At 38.1% G+C, this 18,354-nt stretch overlaps 1 protein-coding gene across 9 annotated transcripts in view; it reads left to right on the top strand.

Moving 5' to 3' along the window:
• The window catches only part of SCN2A (sodium voltage-gated channel alpha subunit 2), a 127,547-nt gene that overhangs the window by 39,407 nt on the left and 69,786 nt on the right, over positions 1-18,354 (top strand). For 3 of the 9 annotated variants that reach the window (XM_039495643.1, XM_039495639.1, XM_039495646.1), the window contains 10 exons: positions 1-31; positions 945-1,217; positions 4,481-4,544; positions 5,201-5,342; positions 6,137-6,343; positions 7,888-8,181; positions 10,254-10,631; positions 11,712-11,844; positions 15,621-15,859; positions 17,421-17,594. The exon at positions 1-31 is cut by the window's left edge and continues 61 nt beyond it. In XM_039495643.1, the coding sequence (XP_039351577.1) occupies positions 1-31; positions 945-1,217; positions 4,481-4,544; positions 5,201-5,342; positions 6,137-6,343; positions 7,888-8,181; positions 10,254-10,631; positions 11,712-11,844; positions 15,621-15,859; positions 17,421-17,594 (1,935 nt within the window). The remainder of the gene's footprint in view (positions 32-944; positions 1,218-4,480; positions 4,545-5,200; positions 5,343-6,136; positions 6,344-7,887; positions 8,182-10,253; positions 10,632-11,711; positions 11,845-15,620; positions 15,860-17,420; positions 17,595-18,354) is intronic. The other 6 variants (XM_039495645.1, XM_039495641.1, XM_039495648.1 and 3 more) reach the window with 3 other exon arrangements.

Raw genomic sequence — 18,354 nt, 5'->3', positions numbered from 1 at the left:
CGAGCATTGAAAACAATATCAGTCATTCCAGGTGAGAGCTAGGTTAAACACTGAGGCTGACTTTAATTCCACTGAAGCTTTAATCACACATTTTAAGCATAAGCCGTGTTGCTTGCTACACATTATAAACAAAATAAAAAGCAGGAATCAAAATTAAATTTATTTAAATTTGCTTTTTGCTTTTTTAGTATTAGTGTTATTTTCTTTTCTGAAGCAGCCTTTGAGTTTAACAAATTCTTGCATGAGACATTTGCAGTAAACAGCCTATGTGATTTGCATCTTATGACATCAAGCTTTCTTTATACATTTTAAAAAAAGTTAATCTTAAGGCTTTCATATTGATGCAAATTTTATCATTTGTTGCAATCACTTGGGATTGACGCGTGCAATCAGTTTTAAAAATTTAACATAAAGAAATAAAACCATAAAGGATAGCATGGGCATGCATGGGGGATTTTTTTAAAGATGTCTTTCTTCTCCAAACCATCACCTGTTCTATAGCATAAGATTTAACACTGTATCCTTAAAATATTAGCATGTAATAAAATATTTTCTGCTGTCTTACCAATGTAAATTTTTTTAAACAAATCAATATAATAAAGGTTTGGGCAAGAAGCATCAGCAAATGAAAACAAGAAACTTTTTCTATATAGGGCTGAGATATAGCATGAATAATAAAATCACTGGTTTTGGCATTACCAATGTGTTTGGCATTATGTATTCTTTATTTCTATACACAAATCTCAAATGAACATAAACCTACAGCTTTTCATTCATCCTCACAAGCGATCAGGCTTTTCATAAAATTTACTATATCACAAACATTAGAATCATTTTCTTGTCATTCTGCATGAAATCTTTATCTTTTCAGGAAAAAAGCACATAATATTTTATATGTTTAGTATCTGTTTAACATCATAATAAAAATCCCTTTCTGTTTGCAGGCTTGAAGACTATCGTGGGAGCCCTCATTCAGTCTGTGAAGAAGCTCTCAGATGTAATGATCCTGACTGTGTTTTGTCTGAGTGTATTTGCACTAATAGGGCTGCAGCTGTTCATGGGCAACTTGAGGCACAAATGCTTGCAGTGGCCTCCAGACAATTCTACTTTGGAAATAAATGTTATTTCCTACTTTAATAGCACAATGGGCGAAAATGGAACATTTGTTAATACAACAGTGAGCACATTTAATTGGGAGGAGTACATCGAGGATAGAAGTAAGAATTTATGATTCATTACATTGTTTTGTCTGAAAGATTTAAAAACAGATAGAAAAGCATGGTGCTATTGTCTTTCCATTAAGATTAAAGTAGTATAACCAGATTTAAAGATATAAAAAGTCAAAGGTCTGGTAGTTCTGGTACAACTAAGGAAGGCATTATGTATAGATAAATAGTCTCAGTGTGGATTAAAATTTCTCATCAATAAATCATCATCATATTATCGCCGCATGTTAAAATTTCCCTTAAAAAATTCTTAAAGATGGCTTGGATGGAATACAACTAATCCCTCTAGCTGAGTCTTGATCTGGAGGAATAAGCAAGAGCTTGCATATTACACAGCTGTTCATTTATTTCTAATCTGTGAATAAATCAATGACCTAACACTTTAGTATCCTTAATATCCTACCATTTGGACAATGATTTAAAGGAAGGTACAGGAACCAGTGCAGCATTTGCATTGTCTCAGACAGGCAGCTGGTTAAAGACACAAACTGTTACATTAAGAAATAAAAAACGTTAATAAAAATAATAAGAATCAGTATAGAACAATTCTGGAAGTCTTTGTCATGCTTTGATATGATGAGCTGTATTTCCTTTGTCCTAATCTATACCATTACTGTCAAGGTGTCAGCTCCTTTTCTGATTGTTAATGATCTATTTTATTATACTTACGATCATGTTTAGTGATTTAACCTACATTGTAATTAGATCTTGTCGTACATACTTAGCCCCTGTTACTATAGTATCTCCCCCTCACAGTCTTGTAATATATTTATCCTCTCAACACTCCTGTTTACTATTATCTCCATTTTACAGATGGGGAATTGAGCCACGAGACTAAGGGCTAGATTTTTAAAGGTATTTAGGTGCCTAAAGATGCAGATAGGCACCTAGTGGGATTTTCAAAAGACCCAATGACTTTTTAAAAATCCACACTAGGTACCTAAATATCTTTAAAAACAGGACCTAAGGTTATATGGGAAGTCTGTGATAGAGCAGGGAATTGATTCTAAGTTTCGTGATTCCCAGGCTAGTGCCCCAACTACTGCTCCATCCTTCCTCTCTAAATAGTTATTAGATGACCTCCTACAGTGGGACTGCAGTTTTTCTTTAAGACATCTGGGGCATAAGGTCTGCACATTGTCTGTATTTATATTAGATTCTCTACTGTGTCCAGCTTATGCTGTTGCAGTAGTGTAGAGACATGGTCAAGGAGCTGGTTACAGTTCCCTGATTGTCTGGTTTCCTGTGGCCCAGCTGGCAATGGTCCACAAGGGTAAGTCTACACTGCATTTTAAAACCTGCAGCAGCGAATCTCAGAGCCTGCGTCTACAGACTTGGGTTCACGCTATAGCACAAAAACATTGTGGCTCTGGCTGGAGCTCCAGCTCTGAAACCCAGCCCATCCCCTGGCTTCAGAACCTGAGCTCCAGCCCAAACCCAACCATCTATGCAACAGTTTTTAGCACCATAGTCCTATCCTAAGTCTGTAGACCTGGTCTCTGAGATCACTGCAGTGAGTTTTAAAACAGAATGGACATAAGGGACTGTCTGCTTTCTGGTGATAACCAGAAAACATCCCTCTCTGGCTATTCCCCCTCCCTGCCATGACATGCCACTTGCAACAAGAGTTGAGCTAGTTCTGATGGTGCTACACCTATTAGAGATTCCCCATTCCAGGGGGAATCCATACAGGGGAGATAGGGTAAATTGCTGTTCCTTTTGCACCTCTTGAGTGGCACAAAGGAAACTGGGGGCAAGAATCTGCATTTCCCACACATTTCTTCATAAGTAAAACGAGTTGTCTTTTTTGTGAATCAAACCTATTCTTACTGCCATTGGCATTTTAAGATTAGTCATTCCTCTGGCCCAATATGTGGCACATGGGATATCATCTGATTTCATAACAGAAAGCTTTGTGTCTGTACCTCAAGGCAAATTTTCCTCTTAGCATAGTTTTATTCTGCTAGAGGCATAGTCAATATTCCTTCACAAGTAAATTTACTGTGGGACAAAAGGTCAAAAAAATGACCAGTTACATCTGTCAATATGAAGCACACCAGAAATGCAATTTTACCCATGAATGCCCACAAAGAATAGATATTTTTGGTTTTGCTTACAGATATGTGTATTCTCTGTTCCCCTTACTCCTGTCAGCCTTTAGACCAAAGACAGAAATTGGGATATACTGTTTGGGAGTTACCAAAGAAGAAAAGTCTGCTAATTCCGAACAGTACATTCCAATCTCTTTTGCTTCCATGAGAATTTTAAACAAATAGTTCTTCATCTTGATGATAGAATTTGGATTATCCCTTAATATTGGTCTGGATTGTGCAACCCTTACTCACCCTGATGAGCACTTAATTTAAAAATTATCCTAATTATGACAATGGGGCTGCTTGGTTGAGTAAGTGCTTGTGAGTAGGAGTAAGAGTTGCACAATCTAGCATTTTGCTTGTGCTGTTTCACCAAGGGCTGAATTTTGAACATCTTTGTGGATATCTAAAAATCATCTCTCTACTTTTATTTACTTTGGATTTAAGTTGATTATGTTTGTTATTCAGTAATGAAACTTTAAGTGCAGTAGAACATGGATCCATTTACATCTCCAGAGAATTTGGCTTAGTAATCCCCCCCCCCACACACACACACACAGAGCTTGGTGGTCTCCCTCCACTTCTCAAAATCAAAGTGTAATAGCAGCATGCTGTACTGAGTTCTCATGTTACTAAGATTTAATTACTTTGATAAATTGTAGTGTAGTAGTTGAATAAAGTAGTATCCTATGAAGTATCACAAATAATTAATATAAAACATATGGACAAATAGATTTTGTTGATTCAGCATCCTTGTAATTTTTCATGGTGTTTGTTCTATTTGCAAACATATAAAATTTGGTAATCTACAGAGGGTCTCCCAATCATTTGTATGGCTTAACAAGATTCTACAGTACTATTACTTTGCTGTTTCTCTAAAGAAATGAATCTTCTAGACCTGGTAGAAAATCTTTTGTTTGTCAAAAACATTATTTTTGCTTTTTCCCCTAGTTCTAAAATTATAAGATATCTCTCCTAAAATTATTTTTGTGGTTTCCGTGTTATGGTTACATTAATTTCCTTTAAAACCCAAAAGTTTATATTATTTTGTATGCATAAATTTAGATTTAAATGGTTTCTTTAAATGGTGACTAAACACATTTTTTCAGTAAATTCACCTCACTTCCCCCCTACCCTCAACCCCTTTCTCTTTATAAACAGGTCATTTTTACTTTTTGGAAGGACAAAATGATGCTCTGCTGTGTGGCAATAGTTCAGATGCAGGGTAAGAAAATGTTTCATTATATTTTATTGTCTTTTATGATAACAGTTATATGTATAGATATAACGTAGGAACACACAAGCGGACAATCCACTGCAGTCTTCCACAGTGTATTATTTCAAATCAACAAAGTTTCTGGAGTATGATACTGGATTTCTGAGTATCAGCATCAACATGACTTGAACTTGCAATGGTCCTATCTAAGTGCATCAGACTAGCCTCTTTCCCTAAAAGTAGGCATTCAAATACTTTGAGAATAAACATTTGCTGCCATCTGGCTGAGTAGTGCCCTTATTATCAGCCATGCCAGTGGACACTCTTTTGCAATTCCACAGGAGATGTGCTGACAGCTGACAAGCTTGTGAGAATCAAGAGCATGAATGGGAAGGATAGTTTATTATAAATTTTATTATTAAAGCATTGAAGTGTTCTTAGAAAATAACATACTTTTTTTCTTTTCTAATTTGTTTTATCTTAGTTAACCTTACAGCATCCTTTATTGGATTGTTTTGTAGCATAAAATTTTAGCTGATAATAATGTAATCTTGAGTAAATGCCTGAATGTTGGCAACTCATACTCCTGAACATTTCTGTGATGTACAGTAGTGTGTTATGATTTGGAGTATCTATTTAAAATAGCATTTCTTCTTCTTTTGTAGTCAATGTCCAGAAGGATATATATGTGTAAAAGCTGGTAGAAACCCCAACTATGGCTACACAAGCTTTGACACATTCAGCTGGGCGTTTTTGTCACTCTTTCGATTGATGACTCAGGACTTTTGGGAGAATCTTTATCAGCTGGTGAGGATCCACTAAAATAAACACTATTACTACTACAACAACAACAAGAACTATAACATAGCATTTACATAGTGCTTTTCATCCACATATCCCTGAGAATGCTTGGGGCAGGAACCATCTTTGTGTTTTGTGTTTCTGTACTACCGAGCATAATAGGGATCTGGTGGATGACTGAGGCTCTTAGGTTATACTGCATAAATAATAAGAATAATTGTGAATAATCAAGAATAACTGTATTAAGGTGAGTAATGTATCTATCAATCTTTACCCAAATTGGTAAAGTATATTGTACAAACACAATCAGTGAATACCAGAGTCATGTTTGGCTCCCAGTCCAGTGTTCTTTATGTCACTAGACCATGCTTCCTCCTTAAGGGGCACATCCTGTCTCCAACCTCCTTGGGTGTGGATAAGGATAAGGTGTGACCAGTGGGCCTTCTACTGTGTAGATCTCCAGGATAAAACCCCAGTGTAGGGGGAGAGCTTTGGCAGCTGACACTACTACAGCGTCTAGTTTGTAGTAGAAGTTGTGAAGCAGCTGAGCTGCAGAATCTTATTTACCTTGAACCCACTAGAGATTCTTCTGCAAAGCCCATTTAACTCTAGTTTTGCACTTGTGAGCAGAATATGACCCACAAGATTTTTATATGGAAAACTATATGAATTATCCAAAATCAGTTGTGTCAATACAAGCTCTTACTATAATAGAATTGTGCATTGCTAAATTATAGTGTATAAAGACTATGTAGTACCTTTAAAAAACTGATAAAGCTATTTATTTGTTTTTTCCCCAGACGCTACGTGCTGCTGGCAAAACATACATGATATTTTTCGTTCTGGTAATTTTCCTGGGTTCTTTCTATCTGATTAACTTGATTCTGGCGGTTGTTGCCATGGCCTATGAAGAACAGAATCAAGCAACCATGGAAGAAGCAGAGCAGAAGGAGGCAGAATTTCAGCAGATGCTTGAACAGTTGAAAAAACAACAAGAAGAAGCTCAGGTACCTTTGTTATCCAAAACTGCTCCTTTAGTTCAAGACTATGCACTGGTCCTTTTCAGCCGCACATGAGAATAAACCCCGCCCCCTTCACAGTAGTAAATTACTTCCCCCCCACACAAACACAGCCCCTGAACAAGGGTGAGCAATAGAGAAATAATGACTCTCCTCTACTCCTTACTCAGGCCTAAATGATCAGTTCAGTCTGTTGATTAGTAACAAATCTGGTGAAGAACACTGAGCTGAAACACTGGAGATTGAAGTCTCAGGTGGAGATGTGAAAAAAACACTGGTTCTAGTACATGAATTATTTACAGCTAAATGACTTTGCATTACATTTCTTGAATGTAACTCAGGACAAATACTTTGTGAAAATGGCAAGACTGAGCAGAAAATTACAATAGAGATTCAGGCCAAAAGAAAACTTACTTATTTTGTGGGCAGTGCTCCCCACTAGAGTACTGTTGCATCACTTGGAATCAGACTGGAAAAAAGGCATACATTTTAAATGGTGAGAGTAATTAGCATTGGAACAATTTAGCAGGGGTCATATTGGATTCTCCATCACTGACAATTTTAAAATCAAGACTGGATGTGTTGATTCAAGAAATTTATTTTGGGGAAGTTCTATGGCCTGTGTTGTATAGGAGGTCAGACTAGCTGATCACAATGGTCTCTTCTAGCCTTAGAATCCATGAACCTTTGGTTTCTGCTTTGAAGCCTCTTTCCTCTTTTTGAAGCCCCTCACACTTCCTAATGGACTAGTTGGTTGACTGACATCATACTCCTGGCCAGTGGCTAGCTAAAGCTGGAGTTGATCTGTATCTTCCTGGTACGCGTCTGGCTAAAGACCTGCTGAGCTATGCCTTCTAGCAACATCTGGTGCTGACTGCAGCTTTAAAAAAAGCATTATTTAGTCAAATTCTCTACAAATGTTTGAGACTATAAGCAGCAACAGGGCTATTGCGGAACATAGTTTAACTCAATTCTATGAAGACCACTTACTGGAATGATGTCACTGGACATTGTTAGTCCATTAAGGAGTTGGAAAGTATCCATATGTGCAAAGGACCCAGCAAAGGCGGTTTAATGAAATGTTATCCCCTGTTACTGCAGATTTTTTTCTCTTATATTTTCTTTTCTTTACATTCTTTGACTAAATTCCCTGAACTTTGTATAGTTTGTTTGCTGGTTAAGATTCATTGAAAAAATGCTATATTGTTCCCTCTTCTTTAATCCAACAAAAACATGATTGTTCACCTGTGGCTCCAGTGATGCAGTTTTCTTCTGGACTTTTCTACTCCCTGTCAGGTTCAGGGCTAGAATATCAGGGCCATTTTTGGTTTGGATTGCAGTGGACTGGTGAATTATTGTTCCTTGCGCATTGACAGAAAGGTGCTTTGTGAAATATGCTATGCTTTATGAAGTGGGTTCAGTGGTTTCAGTGCTTCACTTTCACAAACATCACATTCACGCACTTTAAAAAAATAAATTTAAAAATATTAGTGTTGTACATTTTAATTGTGTGTAACTTTGTGACACAACAGGCAGCAGCAGCAGCTGCAGTAGCAGCTGATTCAAGAGAGTTCAGCGGAGTAGGTGGGGTAGGAGGATTCTCTGAAAGTTCTTCTGAAGCATCGAAGTTGAGTTCAAAGAGTGCTAAAGAGAGAAGGAACAGAAGGAAGAAGAGAAAACAGAAAGAGCAGTCTGAAGGAGAGGAGAAAGATGAGGAAGATTTTCACAAATCTGAATCAGAAGATAGCATCAGAAGGAAAGGTTTCCGATTCTCCATTGAAGGGAACAGGCTGACATATGAAAAGAGGTTCTCTTCTCCACATCAGGTACAGTGGTATTATCCGTTAAACTGTGTCTTTATTGCATCATAATCTGTTTGTCATGGAGAGTTCAGTAATGGTAAGGACACAAGGTGTCACAGGATCTTTAATAGCAGCAAAGAGTTCTGTGGCACCTTATAGACTAACAAACGTATTAGAGCATGAGCTTTTGTGGATGAATACCCACTTCGTCAGATGCATTCACCCACAAAAGCTCATGCTCCAATACGTTTGTTAGTCTATAAGGTGCCACAGAACTTTTTGCCACTTTTACTGATCCAGACTAACACATCTACCCCTCTTATACTTGACAGGATCTTTAATTAATTTCAGATGGTCAGGACTTTTTGTTAAACACTTGCAGTGAAATACGAAGCTGTTAGAATTAGAGAGATTTTGTTTTTCATTGCAAATTAAAAAAACCCACCTGAATGAAAAATGTGTCACTTCTCACATTTCTTTCTTGAAAATGGGCCCATTTACTTGTGAAAATGGGTGCATTCAGAGTGAATAGTGGTTTCAAAATTTTGCATGTTTGTAATCTGAAATATCACATTTCCAGTGACAAAGCAGCCATTTAATGAACTTCACAAAAAAATAAAATATGAGGGTCACAAAGTCACTTCACATGGCAAAAATTTCCACGTGAAATTTTTCATGTGAAAAGTGTTCATTAGTTTCAGGACCTTGGTTTTATGTCTCAGAAAAAGATAGCAGTGCCAGTAGCAAAGTGCCACTTGCCTCTCTCCTGTGGCATTGGCACAATGATGACTGAGAGAGAAGAGTGCCATCTACAGAATCCACAGCATACTTCCTTCCGCAGCGGTCTTTTATGCAGAGGTCTTGGATCCCAACACTGACTCAGCTCAAGCATGTTTAGTAAGTGAGATCAGATAGGATAACAACACAAAGTCGTATCGCTCCAGCAATATAAGCTATGTCTACACTTACAGCACTATGTAGAATACAGACACTGAATGCTCCCCAGCACAGGTATAAATAGCCATGTAGATGATGAGGCATTGCTTAGATGAGTAGAGTAAAGACATGCCAGAACTTTATGGTATATACTCTACATACTCTCTACATGCCCCAACAGTGCTTCTCGCCATCTACACTGCTATTTTTAGCAGTGTAGTGTCCCCCGCCGCCCTTCAGCCAGAGCCTTTCATTGCCATGTGGAGCTTCACTCTGAAGTGTGTTCACAGCCTCCTTTTCACTGGAGTGGTTAGTTACATGTATCCTACATGCTGCCGTAAGTGTAGATAGGGCCATAGTGTTTTTAATTAAATTATAATAAAGGATGACCATATGTAATCATTCAAATCAAATCAAGAAGCGTATTCATATGAGTTAAGGTACCCCAAATGTTTGAATGGTTTTAGGACTGGAGCTTAATTTGAGGTCAGATCCTGAAAAGACTCATGCGTATCAAATTCAATGGGACTACTCACACAAGTAAATTTATTCATATGCCCATATGTTTTTGCAAGATGACCCTTGTTAGTATTTGTTTAAGGAAATGCAAACAAAAAAACCCTCTGAGAACTCCTTGCAGGATTGGGGCATAAATGAATAATATCTAGGAAAATATTTACATTTATTAAGCTAACTCATATTTGTTGGCTGTCTGTCAGTACAAAGTAGGGCCCAAGAAATTTGCAAAAAAATGTATGTAGCCAAACATATAGACCAACCCAAAGCAGGAATAAATAAGAGTCTAGCATCAGTTTTATTAATTTATGAACAGCATGCAATAAAATATGCAGAGAGCTAGAGGAAGCAATTTCATTAAACAGCATCTTTTACTATAATTAAACTGATTGATTTTATTTTTCTGAGTGGCAAAGTAACTATGGGCAGTGGCAATCACTTGTGTGCTCTCTTTGATTAATTTTACTCTCAAGCCACCTAAAAAAGTGTGTGTGTGTGTGTGTGTGTGTGTGTGCGCGCACGCGTGTGTGTAATAGTCTCTTTCTTTGTCTATGACAAATTTTTAGAACATATTAACTTTGTCCATATGAAAACATTTTTTAAGAATTTTCAGCTAATAATTATGTAATTTTCTTTTCATACAGTCTTTGCTGAGCATTCGTGGCTCCCTGTTTTCCCCAAGGCGCAGCAGCAGAACGAGTCTTTTCAGCTTCCGAGGTCGAGCAAAGGATGTAGGATCAGAAAATGACTTTGCCGATGACGAACATAGTACTTTTGAAGACAGTGAGAGTAGAAGAGGTTCTCTCTTTGTTCCACATAGACATGGTGAACGGCGCAACAGTAACATTAGTCAGGCCAGTAGGTCATCCAGGATGGTACCAGTGCTTCCCGCTAATGGGAAAATGCACAGCACTGTAGATTGCAATGGAGTGGTTTCTTTAGTTGGTGGACCTCCGGCTCTCACGTCACCTGGACAGCTTCTCCCAGAGGTGATCATTGCCAGCAGTGGCTGTTTTACGAATGTAAGGAAGTTTCTAATAGGCAAGGTGGCCTCTTCTTACTACACAGGCCTGTGTTTCTACAAAGTGAAATCACTTGGGAATGATTTCTGCTTGGTCAAGCTGTGAATGATCCTGTATATTTTAACACCTTTAATATTGTTCACAAACGACACAGGCTAAAAACTGAAATTTTGTCTCCCAATCTCTAATTAAATACCTGAAAATACTTGTTAATACACTAGGAATTAACAAGATAAAATAGTAAATAATATAATAAGCAAAATGTATGGCTTTATTATATATCAAGGCAGCCAGTACATTTTCAATGAAGATTTAATTGGGAAGTTCTGCATTCCTATATCAGATGGATGTCAAAAATTACAAAAATGATAAATGGGCTACATAATGGAATAAATTAAGTCATGGTATAACTCCCATTAACTCCACATACCCCTGTCAATAGAATACTGTGTTTATCTTGAATGGGTTGTGATAGTACTACTCTTAGTCAGTTCAAGATTCTTACAGGTTAATTTTTTGTATAAATTTTAGTGTGATTAGACATTATTTGTCCTTTGATTTTGGTTTGAAAATTTAGGTATAGGCTTACTATATAGATATTCACTCTAAATGAAGAATCAATCCAAGAAAATGTGTACACCCCACTTGTGCCTACAGCTGCCTGTCTATGTAGGCTGTGTGGATACAGATTTATGAAAAGATATGCCCACATATTTAGAAATATATTTATAGGAAAGCTCAGTGCCAAATTCTGTGGATCTTTTTTCAAATTTTCAAATAGTTAAATCCAATGTGAGAAAGACATGCAAATTGAATTTCTGGGCCGTGAATCAGCAAAGTATATAAGCACATGCCTAACTTTAAGCACACAAGTAGTCCTGTTGAAGTCAATGTGGCTATTTACATGCTTAATTTTTAAACTGAACTGGGACTTAAATGAAATCAGTATACAGGGAATATGAACCTACACGTCCCTCATTTTCATGGAAACTCATTACATTTTTGTAGAATCCATATAGTGTTTGCTTATTAAATCAACACACATGGTGATAGTCTATTTTATCAGCATTTTATTTTCAGGGCACGACAACAGAAACAGAATTAAGAAAGAGACGGACAAGTTCTTACCATGTTTCTATGGATTTCCTAGCAGAGCCCAGTGCAAGGCAAAGAGCAATGAGTTTAGCCAGCATACTCACAAACACAATGGAAGGTATGTAGCATGGGATGTTTGATATGACTAAATATAAATAGTATATATACCTGGTTAGAGAAAAACTCTGCAACACTTGACTTGTTCACCTGGAAGTGTATATGGGAAGGGATGGTCTTGTGGCTAAAGCACAGTACAGTGAGTTAGGAGACTAGGCTTCTACTCCTGGCTCTGTCACAGATTTCCTGTTTGACTTTAGGGAAGTGACTGAGTATCGGTCTTCACTATGGATTTTTGTTGACATAGGTGTCAGGGTGTGAAGAGGTGTGATCCATGACTGACATAGTTGTGCTGGTAGATGTCCTTAGTGTAGATGAAGCTATACTGGCAAAGCTGGTGACTGGTATAGCTTGTTTTACTCATGGTGGTGATTTTATTATATCAGTACAAAGTGTCCACATCAGGAGTGTATTGACGTTATAGTATACCATTTTTCCTGTACCAGTAAAATGCTCTTGGTGTAGACAAGGCCTAGGGCTGTGTCAATGCTAGATTTTTACATAAGATTTCCCACCATTACTCTCACAAATGCAATTCAGTTGGGAGGCAGCAATGGTTGGAATGCTAGCTAGAGCAGCTACAGGTGTTCTAGCTGCCAAGTAACCCAACCCTGCTCAGGTCTATTTTCAGTGCCTACACTAATATTCCCACCATTTCTATCTCTTGTGGAGCCACATTGATAATAGCACCAGCAGGTCCTTAGAACTTCTTGCCTTCAAGAGCAGCAGCTGTCTTTTCTGTTGAGGTCTTGGATCCCAACACTGGCCCAGCTCAAACATGTTTAGTATGTGAGATCAGATAGAATAACAACACAAATATCACTCCAACAATATAGGCTATATCTAGACTTACAGCACTATGTAGAATACAGACACTGCATGCTCCCCAGCAAGGTATAAATAGCAGTGTAGATGATGAGGCATTGCTTAGATGAATGGAGTAAAGACATGCTGGAACTTTATGGTATATACGCTACGTACTCTTTATATGCCCCAAAGGTGCCTCTTACCATCTACACTGCTATTTTTAGCATTGTAGTGTCCCTCTGCCTCCCTTCTGCCAGAGCCTTTCATTGCCATGTGAAGCTACACACTGAAGTGTGTTCACAGCCTCCTTTTCACTGCAGTGGTTAGTCACATGTACCCTACATGCTGCCAGAAGTGTAGACAAGGCCATAGTGTTTCTAATTAAATCATAATAAAGGATGACCATATGTAATTATTCAAGTCAAGAGGAGTATTCATATGAGTAAAGTTACACAAATGCTTGAATGGTTTTAGGATTGGAGCTTAATTTGAGGTCTGATCCTGAAAAGACTCATGCATATGAGTAAATTTACTCACATGAGTAGCCCCATCAATGATTTTGTTTCCTTCCACACAGTGAACCCACTTTAGATAATAAACAATAAACAAAAAATTAACTGCTTCAAAGCTAAAGGTCAAGTTGTAGGTCTTTTATAGGCTTGTTTTAATTGGCTTTGTTACCACCTGAGGCTCTTGGCACCAGCTTTCACCTTGGGTAGCAGTGCAAAATAGGATCTGAAAATCAAAAGATCATAACTAAAACAAAACAGCACCACATCACCCCTCTTACAGTAAAGTGCAAAAGCATGTCTCTCATGCACCTCAAGATCACATGGGCAAAGGAAAGGTTTTATGTGCCAAGAGGACAAAGTTAAGGGCATATTCATGTGTCTTGGTTCTTGTCTAGAGACAAACAACGCAAGAATCCCACTTATAGAATCATAGACTTTAAGGTCAGAAGGGACCATTATGATCATCTAGTCTGACCTCCTGCACAATGCACAGATGCTGATAGCAACTGGGTTCCCCTGGTTTCAATCAAAGGATACTATCAGACAAGCGGATGAGGTGCCCACTCATGCAGTCAGTGACAATCACCAGGTTCTTCTACTCTTGTCACAGAAATACTACTAGAAGTGATCAGGGAAGACCCCAACCTCAGCCATGACAGCCATTGGATATAAAATAAAAGAACAGCATGGGCTAAGTGACCCTGTCTCTGACTCTCAAGTGCAAATAAAATCCCTCCAAAATGATTTAATTAGTTTGACTTGTATGGGGAAACAGTCATGTATCCTTCTCTTGTATTCTTGTACTATGATGCTTCCATCAATTTCTGTTGGGATAACTGGTGGATAACAAGGGCAGTGATGAGGCGTAACGGTTCCTTACAATCTGGGCCCCGAGTCTCTCCAATTCTGACATTGATAGGGCCAATCTAGCTATTAGACATGGAAAACAGTCTCATAAACCTGAGAGAAAAACTCACTCAAGAAATGAGAGCATGTGCCACATCCCATCCCCCAGGTAAGTTCTATACTGTGTCAGAAGGTGATTGAAGTACTAGATATTCAAACCAAGGACAAAGATGTGAATCACCTGCAGGCAGCATTTCCCCTAGAAGTTACAGAAGGAAATGGGGAACTGATGAATTTGCACCATTACACCATATGTTTTTCACAGAAAAAAAGATTATGAGAATTCCAGAATATTTCCATCCAAAGATATTGTCAGCATGTAGTAGAACTCATCGGAGAGATGCTTTCTTTTTTTCCAAATTCATCATAGCCAAGAAAATTTATGGCATAACATGGACATGTGAAGGCAGTGAAAATATACAAGTTCAGGACAAATTCATATAGATTATCCACACTGCACTTTGTTATTATTAATTATTTACATTTATTATTATTATTTGTAGTAGTAAATGACAGTCCCTGCACCAAAATGCCTACAAAATGCCTATAATCTATAAATTGCTTTCCCTACACAGTACAATAGAAGAAGGTGGCTCAGGCCCCAGTGTTCAGGTTGGATTACAAACTGTATATTCAAGGCATACAAGAAGCAGAATGTGGTAGAAATGTAAGAATTGCCATATAGTCCCATATCCTCATTTTTTTTATGATCTTGCTAAACTCCTGACCTCAACTAGGTCAGGAGTTTAACTGCCATATGAGGAGAGATTAATAAGACTTGGACTTGTCAGCTTGGAAAAGAGACGACTAAGGGGGAGATACTGTACAGGTCTATAAAATCATGACTGGTGTGGAGAAAAGTAAATAAGGAAGTGTTATTTACTCCATCTCATAACACAAGAACTAGGGGTCACCAAATGAAATTAATAGGCAGCAGGTTTAAAACAAGCAAAAGGAAGTAATTCTTCATACAACATGCAATCAACCTGTGGAACTCCTTGCCAGAGGCTGTTGTGAAGGCCAGGACTATAACAGGGTTTAAAAAAAAACTAGATAAGTTCATGGAGGATAGGTCCATCAGTGACTATTAGCCAGGATGGGCAGGGATGGTGTCCCTAGCCTCTGTTTGCCAGAAGCTGGGAATGGGCAACAGGGGATGGTTCACTTGATGATTATCTGTTCATTCTCTCTGAGGCACCTGACATTGGCCACTGTTGGAAGACAGGATCCTGGGCTAGAAGGACCTATGGTCTGACCCAGTATAGCCATTCTTATGTTCTCACTTCCAGAAGTTGTTGTTATTATGTCTGACATATACAGGACTGACAGACATATCTTTTGAGAGAGAGAAAATAATTAGTACTTACCTGTTTTGGTTTTTTTCTAAGCATAATGTGGCTGGCCATCAGTCTGGGTCTCAAGGGATCTGTTTCATCATACCATTTCTGTCACCTAAACATTGAGAAGAATGCTTAGGCCTTAAAACAAAACCCACTTGATACATATAATAAAGAGCTATCTTTTAAAATTTGTTTTACACTTTTCCCTCTAGAACTTGAAGAATCCAGGCAGAAATGCCCACCATGCTGGTATAGATTTGCTAACACATGCTTGATCTGGGATTGCTGCACTCCATGGTTAAAAGTAAAACATATTGTAAATTTGATTGTGATGGATCCATTTGTCGATCTTGCTATTACTATCTGCATTGTTTTAAACACATTGTTTATGGCCATGGAGCATTATCCAATGACGGAACAGTTTAGTCACGTGCTTTCAGTAGGAAATCTGGTAAGTCTTTCATAATGTATCATGTGATATACAAATACATTTCTCTTTAAAAGAATTATCAAGTGTCCTTACACATCTTACAAAGATATTTTGTACAGTCTGTGCTATGTTCACAGGCAGCTCCGTTTAACTATGCATGTTTAAGATACATTGATTGTCTTTTCTTTAATGCAGTGTTTGTAAGAGACCTCGAAAGCATATCTCCAATTTTGCCTATACAGACTGCTAATAAAAACGTTTATTTCATTCCCCTTCAAAAAAATTCTCCTATTTTTAGAACAAATAAAGAGCAGACACCAGAAGTCCTGTAAAATTGTCTGATATTTTGAATGGCTCTCTCAATTGTCATGGATCTCATTTACAGAAAGGCATGCTCCCAGAAATGGTAATCAGTGTGACAGAGTACAGAGGATCACTCTTGTTGATAAATTGCAATCTGGTTACAAAATACACCCCCTATGCCTTATTTGTGAGGTACTTCCTTCTTCAGTGGAACCCAGATTTGGGGTCAGAATGTGCCTGGATGGGGGGAGGGGTGAGGAAGGGCAGAAGCAACCTCCTCCACCTTGTACTCTCCTACACTAGAGGCAGACACAATTCAAAGGGACAGTTTGATAATCTCTGACCTCCTGTATAACACGGCCATGGTATTTCAGCCGGTGATTCCTGCAGCTAGTGCAATAACTTGTAGCTGAATTAGATCTTTTTGAAAGACAATCAGTCTTGATTTAAAGACCCCATTGGTAAGCTGTTTCAGTGGGGTAATTACCCCCTTATTGTTAAAAACGTTCACCATATTTCTAGTTTGAATTTTTCAACATTCACCTTCTAGCCGTTGGATCTTGTCACATCTTTGTCTGCTTGGTTACAGAGGCCTTTACTATCAGATAATTATAGACCATGATTGAGTTGCAGTTGCAGTCCCTGTACTCTTCTAAGTATAGAAACTGCTTCCTGCTAACTCTTCCTGATGTGCTAGCAACCCCAAAGGATGGAACAGGAAGAGGGCCATGGTTCTGACCCCAGTGCACTGGACAGCAATGTGGAAAGATGCACAGGGGAGAACATAGTCCACCTTGGAAGAAGATGGTGCCATGGGTTGATAGTGCCTTCTGGAGGTCATCCTGGGAGAAAGGTTGCTCCACACCATCCTCAATATAGTCTATATCAAAATGGAAAAATCTGGTCTCAAATAAGTTTAGCCTTATCTCAAGAAATGGAGCAAAGATGTCATTTGAAAAGGAAGGAACAACTAGAATGGGTTCTGTGTGACAATCTCCATACATGCTTATTAGCAGTTTGAAGAGAAGACCTATTTCCCTTCTTTGCTGGTTTCCATTTAGCAATTAAATGTTGTGAGGCATGTTTTAGCTTCACTTATGAATTTGATTGCCAAATCAGTCACAGAAATATTTAGAAGCTATGTAGATTTATCATAGAAAGCCCTTCTATTTTGGTAAGAGTCACTGGACACACATAACTTGTTAAAAATTGTCACTATTATTTTTATCTAAAATGTTCTTCAATATTATTAGAGTAACAGATTATCTTTTACCTTTAGGTCTTTACTGGGATCTTCACAGCAGAAATGTTTCTCAAGATAGTTGCTATGGATCCTTATTATTATTTCCAAGAAGGTTGGAATATTTTTGATGGTTTTATTGTGAGCCTTAGTTTAATGGAGCTTGGTCTTGCAAATGTGGAAGGATTATCTGTTCTCAGATCATTCAGATTGGTAAGTACACTAGTAAACAATTCAGGCTTTTACATTATATGTTTACTTTATACACACAAATATACTGTTTCATTTTTAATTTTCATTTTGTATATTATGAATCTGGTGTACATTAATTTTCTCCAAAGCGAGTATTCTGCAGATCCTCATTACTGAGTCAGAAGTTCATTGCATCATTTTTTAAAAGCTGCTAAATTGCCTAGCCACTAGTTGCATGCATCTACTGTAGGTCATGCATCTTCCTCACAATGCATTGGTAATCTGACTTTCTTCTTTGAGTGATTGTCCACACAGATTCCACTCTTGGAGTGTGAGATTGGAGTCTTTTTAATATCAGTGTCTGCTGGGGCTGCATAGGTGCCCTGAGTGCCCTCTCATTCCCCAGACCCAAAGGCATAAAGGGTGGGGTAGCCACAACCACACCCCATTCCTTCTTATCACCGATGCCTGCAAGATGGAACCCTATAGTATCTGTGAGATAGAACCCTGTAGTATCTGCATTCCTTGCTTTTAGTGTGCAGCTAGCTTAGTTCTCCTACAGTTTGTGAAGTTTATTGCTATTTTTAGCTTAGTATTGGTAAGTTTTCTTTGCCAATTGGCTTAGTCATGTTCTGTATAAGGACATTTTCATGGTAAAGACCCCCTATTCATGGGCTCTTCTCCTCCATAGAATAGCCAAAATGAGGAAAAGGACAAATATAGTGGGCATAATTACTCCACAGAAAGTCACCGGCTCTGGCCATTTCATCCTCCTCCTCCT

This window comes from Mauremys reevesii, linkage group 11, assembly GCF_016161935.1.
Source record: "Mauremys reevesii isolate NIE-2019 linkage group 11, ASM1616193v1, whole genome shotgun sequence".
NCBI lineage: Eukaryota > Metazoa > Chordata > Testudines > Geoemydidae > Mauremys > Mauremys reevesii.
The sequence above is the reverse complement of the archived record's forward strand: the minus strand, read 5'-3'. Positions and strand labels throughout refer to the sequence as shown.